Genomic DNA, 13,935 nt, shown 5'->3' with positions numbered 1-13,935 from the left:
TATTTACTGTACCATTGAGACTGTTGGCATGGGGTACTGTTTCTACATGTTTTCCCCACGTTAACATTCCTTACAAGTAGAACTCTAGTCCAGCATCCAGACTAGTCATCTGTCTGCAGCAAGTTTCTTTTACCAGGGGAATATTTGCAACTATTATCTGAAACCATTCTACTATTTCAGGCCTCAAAACCACTTCATTCTCACTACATTTTGTTGCACACATAGATCTAGCCTTACTACAAGGGCATTTTCTGGCACACCCATACCATACATGGCATAGTCTAGATGGAGAGATTGTGCCATTAGGATGTGAAAGATTGTAACATATTTTCCCAAGGAAAAGTCACTTGATTTTTAGGAAATACAAGAGTATAATTACTTACAACGTTCTTTAACGCACTAGGAAGGTAGGTCCACTCAGAGTTATAATATATGCAGTAGTCCTTTGTTAACTGAGGATTATCGATCTGAATTGCATGCACGATTCCTTGCCTGGCGCTGACCTATAATTGAAAAAGAGTTTTCTACATGAACAAATAAAGACAGGAACAAAAGGGTAAAACAATCCAAATCCATATACTTCATAAACTGATACACGTTAATCTCATAGAGTTATTATATTGGTTAGTACAGTCATACCACGGGTTGCGCACGCTCCGTATTGCGTACGTTCAGGTTGCATACTCCGCTAACCCGGAAGTGCAACATGGAGCGCGGATGCTTCTGTGCATGTTCGTGTATGCGCAGAAGCGTTCTGCGCAGAAGTGCGATATCATGCTTTTGTACATGCGCGAAAGTGCCACCCGGGTTGCGAAATGTTCGGGGTGCAAACGGCACCCTGGAACGAATTGAGTGTGCAACCCGAGATACCACTATAGTTTTTCCTCACAGAGTGATCCAAGGTGACTTACATTAAAACCATTTAAGAAAATCCAATGAAAATAAAGAAGCACAATTAAACAGATAAAACACATTGGGGCTTACTGATTCTAATTAATAGCCAAAAGCCTGGGTAAAGAAGAAGAAAAAGAAGAGTTTGGATTTGATATCCCGCTTTATCACTACCCGAAGGAGTCTCAAAGCGGCTAACGTTCTCCTTTCCCTTCCTCCCCCACAACAAACACTCTGTGAGGTGAGTGGGGCTGAGAGACTTCAAAGAAGTGTGACTAGCCCAAGGTCACCCAGCAGCTGGATGTGGAGGAGCGGAGACGCAAACCCGGTTCCCCAGATTACGAGTCTACCGCTCTTAACCACTACACCACACTGGCTCTCCTAGTCCTTTCCTAGTGCCTAAAGAAAGATGGTGCCAGGCATGTCTTCCTGGGGAAAGCACTGGAGTCCTGGGCTGCATAGGCCTTATAGGTCAAATCCAGTACTCTGAATTGAGCACTGGTAGCCCAGCGCATTTGTTCCAGAATCAGTGTTTGAACATATAACAACTGGCCAGCTTCAATTTCTGAGCTGTTTCTACACCAGCTGCGGTTTCTGAACCATTTTCAAAGGCAGCCCAACATATACCTGTAGTAGTGCATTGCAGTAGTTCCTTGTTGAGACCATAAAATCCTGGATTATTAAGCATGATCTTCATGCACCTATGTTCCTGCCTTGGTGTGAGATGGGAAACCAACCAGCAAGACAAGAATAACCAGAGCTTCCTATTATGCATGAACCAGGAACTACTATTAAGGGCTTCCAGACCAAGATAACTTTAAACCATGCTTTGAAATCCTGGCTTGTTTAGAAGCCATTAACCATAGTTTTCTGGTCCAAGCATAACAGGAAACTATGATCAACTGCAGCGTCCAGGCTTGCGCAAAAGTGCCGGAACTTGAACATACTCTTGTTTAAGAAGCAAGGGTTTGATAGGCCAAACACAGCTTGCACAAGAGATGAAATGAAAACAGTACCAACAGTATTAGCCATGGGTAGGCAAACTAAGGCCTGGAGGCCGGATCCGGCCCAATCGCCTTCTAAATCCGGCTCGCGGACGGTCCGGAAATCAGTGTGTTTTTACATGAGTAGAATGTGCCCTTTTATTTAAAATGCATCTCTGGGTTATTTGTGGGGCACAGGAATTCGTTCATTCCCGCCACCCTTCAAAATATAGTCCGGCCCCCCACAAGGTTTGAGGAACAGTAGACCGGCCCCATGCTGAAAAACTTTGCTGACCCCTGATATTAGTGGATGTTCAGATTTCTCATATTGTAACAGTATATTAACAATACTTGCCAAGCATCAATTGCTTCATACAGATTTGCAGAGTATTTAAAAAGCTTCAGCAAACATTTATTTAATACTTCAGAATCAAGTGTGAAAACATTCATATTTCTAGCACTCATCCAAGGACAGAATTACATGTTACAATAAAGAATGTGTGTAATGAAACAGCAACAACTGCTGCTTCTCAGAGAAAGTATTCCTCCCAATGGTACTTTTCACTAGAAGTAGTACTCCTGAAACCTTTCTCCTGCAACTCCCCCCTAACCTCTCACTCCCAAACAAGATTCCAGACATGCATTTGTGAGAATGCACCTAACTGTACAACCCTATAGTGGGGAGGGAGGGATTGTGGGAAAATGAAAGTTGGGGAAAGGGTTAAGCTTCTCCTTCTAACTCTTCTCCGAATTGTCCCTTTGCAGTTATCAAGGATTTTTGACAGAGAAATCTGATGTAGCAGAATTCTTCCTCAATCCCACTCATGGAAGAATGTTAACAGAATTAACTGTGCAGGTCTCTTTACCTCAAACGGAGCCTACATATCTGAGCAGGAAGCACTTAGGTTGATCTAGACAAGTAGATTTTTTTTTAGCAAGCTGCTACTGATGTCTGACACAAGAACTTTTATTGATTGATTGAATTTATATACAGAAAAGATCACAATACAGTCATACCTCGTGTTGCGTTTCGCTCTTCTTACGGACTTTCAGCTTACGAGCACGGCAAACCTGGAAGTGTTTACTTCCGGGTTCACCACCTGCGCATGCGCAGAAGCCATCTGCACGCTTCTTGCATGCGCAGAAGTACTTGATCACGCCATGCACATGCGCAGAAAAGGCACTCTAGTTGCGCAACTCGAGGTACCACTGTATATAAAATTAAAATAAGAACAATAACCCAATAACAACCCTCCAAAAAGAGCCATGTTTTAAAAGGGATGTCAATCAGATCAATCAAAGGCCTGGTTAAAAAGGAAAGTTTTTGCATGGTGCCTAAAGGTGTATAATGAAGGCGCAAGGCGAACTTTTCTGGGGAGGGCATTCCACAGACGGGGAGCCACTGCAGAGAAGGCCTGTTCTCGTGTTGCCAGCCTCTGAACCTCTCGAGGAGGCGGCACACAAAGAAGGGTCTCAGAAGATGATCTCAGGGTTTGGGTAGGTTCATATGGAAAGAGGCGGTCCTTGAGGTATTGCAGTCCCGAGCCATTTAGATATAGGGTACACCACATCCCATAAAGTTGTCACTGTGTTCAGTGCTTTGTTTTCGGTATTGAGTTTGATCGGCCAAACCCCCCCCCAGCAAAATGTACAACTATTTAATATAATTAAATACTTCAAGAGGTTTATTAAGTCCCACAGTATCGCTCTTCCAGGCTGTTTGTTTTGTCCTCCTTCATTACTAAAGACTTTCAAATATATACCAAATCTAAGCAATTTCTCCACAGCATCTTTTCAATATTTCCACCTGAGTGCACCAGGCCCACTGCTTATTAGTTTTCTTTTAGAAGATATAAACTCACTTTCCACCCCAAATTTTTTTTTGGGGGGGGGTGGCATTTGTAGTGGTGTATGAGCACCGCAACCCCAGAGTCGGACACGACTGGACCTGATGGTCAGGGGTCCCTTTACCGTTTATTCACACACAAACCATTTATGCAAAAGTTCAGCATTAATACTTGAACGTCTTAATAAGCCCCCTATATTAGTTTTCTTAATGTTAAGCAGGTGTGAGGAACTTTTAGCCCTCCAGGTGTTGCTGAACGTTGGCCATGCTTGCTAGAACTGATGGGAGCTGGACTAGCAATATCTGCAAAGCCTCAGGTTTCCCATACCTGGGGTAAAGGAACGTAAAAAGGATCCTTGATTATGTGAGGATTTGGGATGCACAACAACATTTATTTTTCAAAAGGTATATGTAGTCTAATCAATATAAAAGGAGGAGAAAGCAAAGGACACCAGTAACAAGAAAACCAACCAACCCTTGGACAGAATGTTATACATTTGAATTTATTATGGGTTGTAATGACAGGACACAAAAAGGTAAACAGGTAAAGGACCCCTGGATGGTTATGTCCAGTCAAAGGTGACTCAGGCTGAGAGAGCTGGCGTTTGTCCACAGACGGCTTTCCAGGTCATGGGACCAGCATGACTAAACCACTTATGGCGCAATAGGACACCATGACGGAAACCAGAGTGCACGGAAACATCATTTACTTGCACAGGCGTACTTTCGAACTGCTAGGTTGGCAGGAGCTGGGACTGACCAATGAGAGCTAACTGCGTCACGGGGATTCGAACTGCCAACCTTCTGATCACAACACAGGAATAGAGGAACCTTCCTTTTATAGTCAGACCACTAGTAAAAAGGTAAAGGACCCCTGGACAGTTAAGTCCAGTCAAAGGCGACTATGGGGTTGCGGTGCTCATCTTGCTTTCATCCTCAGGACAACCTGGAAAGTAGGCTAGGCTAAGAGATAGTCTCCACATTCCTAGTGCAGCTCTCAAACCATTATACTATGCTGGTTCCAGCATGCCTCCTTTAACTATTATACCATACTCCAAATCTGAGCTGTTAAATCTTGATACCCAAAATATCTATTTTTCAATGAGCAATTCAGCAATGAGTGGAATCATCTGAATTTTGGAGTGCATTGTCAGCAGTATGCTGATGACACACAGCGCTACTTAGAATAAAAGAATCTTAGAATTGTAGAGGCTAATCTAGTCCAATCCATCTGCAATGCAGGAATCTCAACTAGAACATACATGACAGGTGGCCATCCAACCTCTTCTCAAAAACCTCCAGGGAAGAAGAATCCACCACCTCTCATGGAAGGCTGTTCCACTGTCAAACAGCTCTTACTAACAAAAAGCTCTTCCTGATGTTTTACTTCTCCTTTATATCTGTATGTGTAGAATGGGAAGTGCTGGACCATTTTCTTGCGTGGACTGGATGAGAGCCAACAAACTGAAGCTCAATCCAGATACGTCAAAGGCACTGTTAGTAGGGGGTTCCCCTGGACCATTTGGATGGGAGGTGGCCTGCTCTTGATTGGTTTACACTCCCTCTGCAGGAGCAAGTACATAGCTTGGGGTTATTTCTGGTTCCCTTGTTGCCCCTTGAGGATCAGGTGACCTCGGTGGCATGGAGTGCCTTCCATCAGCTTTGGCTGGTAGCCCAAGCTGCACTATCCGGAGAGGGATAACCAAACTTCTGTTGTCTATACTCTAGTAATGTCTAGGTTAGATTTCTGTAACTTGTTATATGTGGGACTGCCTCTGAAGATGGTTCTGAAACTTCAGTGGCCAGGTTGCTCTCTGGGACAAGATGGTTTGAGCATAGAACACCAATCCTGGCCCAACTGCACTGGCTTCCAATTTCTGGGCCCAAATCAAAGTGCTACTTTTGACCTAGAAAGACTTAAATGACTCAGGACACAATACACCAAGGACCACTTCTCCCCCATATGAACCAACCTGGACCCTACAATCATCAACTGAGGTCCTTCTTTGTGTGCTGCACAAGAAGTCCAGCTGGTGGCAACATGAGAAGGGGTCTTTTCTGCATTGGCTCCTCACTTGTAGAATGCTCTCCCCAGGGAGATTTGCCTGGCACCTTCATTACATATCTTTAGATGCCAGGTGAATACATTCATCTTCCCCAGGTCTTTGGCTAAGTAAACAATCCTAAAGTGCACGTGGTGTTATTGTCATAACCTTATGAGTTTTTGTGTTTTTACCCTGTAAACCGGTGCGATCCTCAGTTGAAGGGTGCTGCAGAAATCTAACTAACTAACAAATAAATCATTTATTTAAATTAAAACGGCATTAGTGATTGCAAATACAAATCTAGGCCTGGTAACAATCTAAGAGCCATTGCAGCACATTAATAGCACAACCTTGGTTGGGGTGATGCAGATAATTTTCTAAGGGGAGGGGGAATGCTGTACTTGGGAACTTGGGGAGGGCAAGGATAAAACTTGACCTGCATCCTGGACTTGCGGTTATCCCGACAGCCGCTGAATGAGATCATGCCAGGGTGTGTGTACAAACACACACATATATATACACACTTACAGCAAAGGTCTACACAGAGAGAGACCCATCATTACATCCTGGAATCTTTGACATAACCAAGCCCTACCTACTAGAACTGGAGGCATTTTGTGAATTCATAGGAACAGCCAGGTTTTAAAAATAAATAAATAAATCCACACCACCTCCCATCAGATCTCTGTGGTTCCCAAGGTGGGGCACCTGCCCTGCAGGGGGGGCAATTTGATTTTTAAGGGGGGCAATTCCAGAATAAGTTATTAACAGTGAGTGTCCTTCTAGGCTTCCTCCACGTGAACAGGAGCTCGCTTTTTGAATAATAAAAAATAATATTGGGGGGGGGGGTAGGAATCAGGATTTTAGAGATGCTTAGGTGAGGCATGGCCAATAAAAGGCTGGGACCCACTGATTCTAATTCCACATTTAGTTCCCAATCCGATGCCCCCGGAGGAGGGAGGCAAGCCGCGAGCGCCGGCAATGGCCACGGTACCGGTTTGCTTCCTCATCCCGACCTACCAATAGCCATGGAGGTTTCTTTTTTTCTCCCCACCCTCACCCCCCCCACCCCCAGATCTACCCACAGCCATAAGTTTCGTTAGTCCCGGGCCGTGATTCTGTTTACGTGGCAAAGCCTTTTAGAAGAACCCGGTATCGCAAACAGACACACGGGATCGATCCCCTTGCCCCTCAGAAACGCCCCTCCCCAGGAAAGCTTCCCCGGTTTCCCTCAGGAAGCCGCCCAGACCTCCACCCCGGGACATGCCGGAGCAGCACGACGGGCGCCCGGTGCTTCGGAGGCCCGCTTCCGGGCCCAGGCAAACCCCTTACCAGCGGGAGGAGCAGGCCCCAAAGGGCGGCCCGGAGCAGCCGGGCGGCCCCCATCCTCCTTCCTCGCCTCCTCGCCGCCTCCGCCGCCGCTGGAAACGGGTCTTCTTCCCTCGCAGCACCTTCCGGCCCTTCTCCCCCGCGCCTCTCTTTCTCTTAACTCACAAACCGACCCAAGCGAAATCACGCCCCGGTTTCTCTCGTCGTATCCGCGAGGCCAGCCAGCCAGCCTCCTCTTCGCCGCCGAGCTCCTCCGCTTCTCCTTTCGTTTCGCCCGGCCGTCTTGAAGCAGCGAGTCCCAACGGGTCGCCTTTTTCTGGGCGGGATTTCGCCGCGGGGAGAGGCGGCTCGCCTGAGGGGAAGCCCACGATGTCTCAAAGGTCTCTCTTGGGCAGCCCTCGAAGCCTTTGGGCAGCGGGAAAAAAGAGACGGCTGCTTATTTTTAAGGCCCCGGGGGTTGGGGGCTGTCGGGTAGGGAAATGTGGCGAGTTGGAGCGGCCGACGGTTCTCTGAGCATATTCAGAATTCCTCGCGGGGTTCCTGCGCCTGTTCAGTGTTGCCCAAAAGCCAAAACAAAACACGCCTAATACCGAAGTCTTTCTTCCCTTTCGCTTTGTAAAGGAAACAAGGCGGCACTAGGTGTATGGCTCCATATGAAACCTCTCCAGAGCAATTTCACGATTTAAAAACACTTGAAATTCTCTTTTTTTTTCCTCCCCCACCTCCCCGTATTTTCTTACGTTGCAAGCCCAGCTGAGCTTTTTGGGAGAATAAGTGGGGCATAAGATTTTTAAAATTTAAAGAGTTTTTTTTAATTATTCAGAAGGCCCAAGGACAAGTCTTTTGGTCTTTGTTTTAATAGTGTAACATTCCCCGCCCCCTGCCAAATCTTTATATTGGACAGAAAGAATGCATGTTCTGCTGAGGCTAGTAAAACTCATAATATTTGGTAATCATGCGCTCAATGTCGCCCTTTTTGGATGCATGTGACATTCCAGGTTGCCTGTCATTTGCCCCAGGTGTGGTCCTGCCCTACTGGAATCTACTAACATCCAGTGGATTTATATGGTACTCAGGTTACACAGTCAAATGTTATTTGAAATCATTGCTCCAAGCATGAGTTTAGAGACAGGAAGGAGAAGAAATGTTATGATTTACCATCTTTATGCAGGTGATTCTGGGTGTAAAAGTAAAGGACCCCTGGACCATTAAGTCCAATCAAAGGTGACTATGGGGATGCGGCACTCATCTTGCTTTTCAGGCTAAGGGAGCCGGCGTTTGTCCACAGACTGCTTTCTGGGTCATGTGGCCAGCATGACAACTGCTTCTGGCGCAACAGAACACAGTGACGGAAACCAGAGCGCACAGAAACGCTGTTTACCTTCCCGCCACAGTGGTACCTATTTATCTACTTGCATTGGCATGCTTTCAAAATGCTAGGTTGGCAGGAGCTGGGACAGAGCAACGGTAGCTCACCGCGTAGCGGGGATTCAAACCGCCGACCTTCCAATCCACAAGCCCAAGAGGCTCAGTGGTTTAGACCACAGCACCACCTGTGTTCCTTTTTTCTGGGTATATGGGGTGGGGGGACATATTGTGCTCCTTCTAGGGTAGTTTGCCCACCTTGTCCCCATACTGCACTCGGCTCTCACTTATGGCTCCTAGAAGCTGTCAGCATGTGACAGCAACCACACCCTGGGAACTGCTTTGACTAGCTGGCTAAACCTGGGGAGGGTAGCCAGTGGGTCTCAAAGCCTCAGTGAGTTAGGGACTTGTCCATCTCCTGCATGCAAAGACAGGTTCCAACAGACTTGAGTGGATGAGACCAGTAGTGGCTCCAACGGTCAACAAGGCGGTTTCTACACGTTGTAGAGGGAAGTGATGGGCAGATGGGGGTTGTCAACTGGGGAAGGTAGCCCATCTAGGAGGAGGAAAAAACTGATCCTAAACCTCCACTCCTTTGTGGGATATATTTGGAAAAAGAAAAGGCTAAGAAATAAACCCTAAAAGAACCAAGGTCACGACTGACTTTATACCAAACACACAAAGATCGTAACCGGCTGCTAAAGTAATCTCAATTTTCATCAATTGTACATATAAACAGATATAATATAGAACTCAAACATAATAATAGATGGGTACAACTATTCAATTGTAAATATATGACATCAACATGAGATCCACATAATACAGATCAAGGTCCCAAGGCAGACAAAAGTCAAGCATAGATGTAATAATTATAGCCTTGCCAGTCTGCAACATGAACGTTGCCACAGAGGGGTGTGATAGATATTGTGGAGCATGACGCAGGTTGTAGAGGCTGGCGATGACTCTGTAGTTTCGCCACTCCAAAAGATACAGGTGAAGTTGTGTGTAAGGAGTAAACCCTACACAAATCCAGAGTGGAGTCCCTAAGACAGTGGGATGGCACCTTGTATGCCTCCTTCCAGCAGTTCATGCAGCCACGCTGGTGCCATACCTATTGCTCTGCTTTCCTTTGCACCACATGAGCATGGCTGGGGGGGGTGTTTTTTCATCTGGGCAGCCCAGCACCTCTGTACACACAGCCCAGTCTTGCACCCTGGGGGAGGTCACTTCAGTGCTGCTAATGCAGCAGTTTGACTTCATCCCCAGAGACATCCTCCATTGACTCTTGATGCAGATGGATGCCAACAAATGTGATATTTGTACCCCCATCTTAGAATTAAGTATACCTCAGCCTATTTGATTGCATTGGAATTATGGTGCTTAATATCACATGACATCTAACTTAATTTAATCTTCCACTCAGTCTCTTGATTGATGGTTTGTCAATACTGTACTTGCAAATCTTTGATCTCTTTTTGAACCTGTTGGTTTTTAGGGTTGGCTCTAAGCTTTTTCTCTTTCTCCTTCAATTGAGACAGAATCAATTCCCCCCCCCCCCTCATTTTGAGCTTTTTTCCAGAATGAATTTTGCTGGACTAGAAAACCTCTCATGACCTCTTTGCTTGCGTCCCAAGCGACTCTCAAATCAGTTGCAGTGTTCGTATTTCAATAAAAGTAACCCATTAGAGTTTTTTGGGCTTTCTTAACTATCTGTTCTTTCCTAAGCAGCATGTCATTCATTCTCCATCTAAAGGAACCCTGCAGGATTATAAACAAGCAAAGAATTTTAAGTTACACACTTTACTCAATAATACTAAAGATTCTTTTTTGCAACAACCATGCCTTCCATTATATGCATGTTTACCCAGAAGCACATCTCACTGTTTTCATTGGGATTTACTCACAAGTTGATATGCAGATGGCTGCAGTCCAAACTGTGAGCCAACTGAGATCTTCAAGAAGTAATAAATTATCATACCAATATTAGATAATCCAGTTATTAAGACATATTAAAGCACATACTTACTGATGGAAGGGCCCTAGCCATCTCTTTTGTTCCAACGTGGGGGGGGGGGTAATGTGTAGGCTACAAAGTTCATTGGTTTTCCTATCTTGTTTTGTCAAGTCTTGGAGGCCTCTTCTTTGGAGTACCACGAGAAATAAAAACACGTCTCATTCAAAAAGATGGTTTGGATTTATAAAACTGGGACAGTCATAGTTGTTAGCTGTTCTAAACATTACACATAAATGCAGAATTATTGGAACCCAACTTTGCTTCTCAAGTTGATATTGTTTATAATCCACCTATATTGTGAATATCCACTATTTAACTAGGCTCACTTTCCATTTCCTCATAATGAAAACTTTCATGTGCTGTTCGGTACAATTCCCGTGGAAGTAAATTTCCTTTAAAAATATTAATGTCACTAAGCAAGCTTTAATAATTATTCCCCCAATTCTGCTTGCGCTTATAATACAGGTGCTGCCAACGCTTTCTGGATTTGTTTTATTATTCCAGGATCACAAGATCTTCTGTAAATTAAAGTCATTGTATTACTGAAGGGAAACAGCTGGAACTTAATTCACGGTTCAACTCACCACTTTGAGCTAGTCACCAATGCAGCAATTAGAACAAACGAGGAACTCCGTGATGGAAGCACTCAGTGGCCTCAAGAGAGATATTAAAGCAATGTGTTAGGCTTGTCATAGATAAGCACCATACTACTCAAAAATCAACATACTGTACAGTTTACTTCAAGCTTTTAGCAACCTACCTAGGGTGGCAATCCTAAACGCACTTACCTGGAAGTAAGCTCCACTTAATTCAATAGGACTTACTGCTAAGTAGGCATGATTAGGACTGCATGGTTAGAATACTGTATTTTGTTCAGGTTGTTTCCTATCCAGCTGCCCAAATGGAAAAAAATATTCCTGGTTTTGTTTAAAATATCTGAAACTCTATCAAGCAACTTTACTCTTCACCATACCTCTATGCATCTTGCTATGCCATACTAAAAGAGTAGGGCTACTGTAGGGACCATGGTGTTGCCAAGGCATAAAATGTTGAGCTTATATAGCAAGAATAAATGTTTTAACATGAAGGTAGTTCCTGCCACAGTTAGCTTTACAAGGACAGGGAGCAAGTCCTCATGGTTTAAGACATGGGTAGACAAACTAAGGCCCGGGGGCCGGATGCTGCCCAATCACCTTCTCAATCCAGCCTGCAGACAGTCCTGGAATCAGCGTGTTTTGACATGTGTGCTTTTATTTAAAATGCATCTCTGGGTTATTTGTGGGGTATAGGAATTTGTTCATTCCCCCCCCCCTTCAAAATATAGTCCAGCCCCCCAAAAGGTCTGAGGGACAGTGGACCGGCCCTCTGCTGAAAAAGTTTGCTGACTCCTGGTTTAAGACTACAGTCAACCTGATTCCACTCAGCATGCTGTACACTATAGAGAGGATATAATAAAGATAGCAACTCAATGCTATGGTATCATACAAAGAAATACAAAGGGTGTCCTAAAGCTACAAAGTGCCTTTTAAGCCAACTATTCTGTGAGCAATTATTGAAGACAAAGCTCTCCAGTACTAACACTTAACTAGGCAACATAACAGATTAGTTGACATTAAGAGTCATTCTTACAAAATTCCAGAAGCTTTTGTTGATCTTGCAAAACTGTCACCAGAAAGGTCTTAAAGACTTTTACAGGAGTATAAATGTTAACTCCTGTAAGATATTTCATTAGACTATTTCAGAAGTTATAACACAAAACAGCTTCTGAACAATGAATAGCCAGAGTCTATAGTATATGAGGATATTTTGTTTTATCATTCCGTACCAAATAGAGTTGATTTAATGCAAGCTCTTGAGTAAAAGCTATCAGTTGTATTTTAGAGACACAGCATATTTTACCAAATCCATTTTTACTTAGCCCAATGAAATAAATTTGAGCTGCTACAAAACAAAGAACAACATTTAGGAACAAACTCACAACCAAGTCTTCTAAACTAGCCACTCTCTAAACAGTGTAGTTTCCTAAAATGAAGGTTAAAATGTGGTATGCACTCCTTATATAGGCACGAAGATTGCAGTATCCTGTTTTAACCTGTATTTCCTTTGGTTTATCACCACTGCATTGTTTTGTTTTCCTCTGGGTGGAGCCCTTCTCAAATATACCGGTACTTCTCCTGTTAGGGCTCATTCGCTGAGGCATATTTACTTGAAAGTATAAGTGAATTCAGTTGTATGTAATCCCAAGTAAACATGCATTGGTTTGTGGACTTAATTGGGCCTTCATATTTTTCATTAAGGTTTCAAACCTACACGATAGCAGTCACTGAGAGGTCTATAATTATTTTGAGCACCAATATAAATTAGTGTTTACAAGCTTGCATAGTTGCAATATGCCCCCAGTCTTGTGAGGTACTACAAGAGATCCAAATTTTTGTTCATGAGGAATATATAGGGACTGTTTGTGTTCCCATCACCACTCAATATTATGACCTGTGAAAGGAATAAACTCATCAGAATGAAACAGTCCACATCTTGGTTTGCATTGCAGCATTTCATGGGGAGGTAGATTATCTGTGTGTATGAGGATTGCCACTTGTTTCTTTTAACAGAAACTTAATAAAATATAAATGTAATAAAAATAAAATTAATAAATATATAACAGCTATATGACAGGTCAAAATCCAACAGGTCAAGCTGTTCTTTGAACTTTGGTGTCAATCAGTGCAGCCACCAGTCCTGCACATAATAACACTACGGAAGCTCTTCAACAAGGAATCCCAATTAGAAGCAAGCAGCCTAATGTCACTGAAAGTCAGACAGAGCATAAAATAAGACAAAATAATGCCTGTCTACAGTCACTGCTTCACGTAGAATTCCTAGAGCTCCATAGGGGGAAATGGGGAGAAATATAGGCTGGTGTTTTGATGACGACGATCTCATGTAGTTGCTACCAAAAACACATTCATGAGGAATGGGGGTCTCACATAAGTCACTGGATTTCTGCCTTTTCACTGTTTCCATACAAACTGACCAATTAAAAACGGGGCTGCTCTTTATGAAGCAAGATATATACACGGTAATATCCAGCAGATATAGACAGCAACACCAGTTTTGAATCTGCAGACACCTGTTTTCTGTAACGATGGATACGTTACCCTGTGGCAGCAAAAACAATGAGCCATCTTGTGGCATCTGAAAAACACTAGTCCACAAAACTGTACACCATTTTCAGAGTGTAATCCTATACAATGCCTACTCAAAAGTAAGTCCAATGAGTTCAACAGGACTTATTCCCAGGTAAGCATATTGCTGCTTGGCAATACACTCATCCTAACTCAGCCGCACTGAGCACATTGAGACTTACTGTAAACCAAGTAAGTGTATACAGGTATAGGATTGCCTGGCTTGTTTGTTAGCGTTTGAGACACTGTGATTATTATATGAAAGTCCGTTTTTATC

General features: G+C 43.8%; 1 protein-coding gene across 2 annotated transcripts in view; it reads right to left on the bottom strand.

Annotated features, from left to right (window-relative positions):
• SPPL2A (signal peptide peptidase like 2A) overlaps window positions 1–7,497 on the bottom strand; it is a 37,112-nt gene extending 29,615 nt beyond the window's left edge. Inside the window, exons 1-2 of one of the 2 annotated variants that reach the window (XM_033166552.1) lie at window positions 7,098–7,497; window positions 384–503 (exon numbers count right to left, since the gene is read on the bottom strand). In XM_033166552.1, the coding sequence (XP_033022443.1) occupies window positions 384–503; window positions 7,098–7,151 (174 nt within the window). In that variant the 5' untranslated portion in view covers window positions 7,152–7,497. The remainder of the gene's footprint in view (window positions 1–383; window positions 504–7,097) is intronic. The other variant, XM_033166553.1, reaches the window with a different exon arrangement.
• Between the last annotated feature and the right edge of the window lie 6,438 nt (window positions 7,498–13,935).

Source organism: Lacerta agilis, chromosome 13 (assembly GCF_009819535.1).
Source record: "Lacerta agilis isolate rLacAgi1 chromosome 13, rLacAgi1.pri, whole genome shotgun sequence".
Classification (NCBI taxonomy): Eukaryota; Metazoa; Chordata; class Lepidosauria; order Squamata; family Lacertidae; genus Lacerta; species Lacerta agilis.
This window is presented reverse-complemented; position numbering and strand designations above follow the sequence as displayed.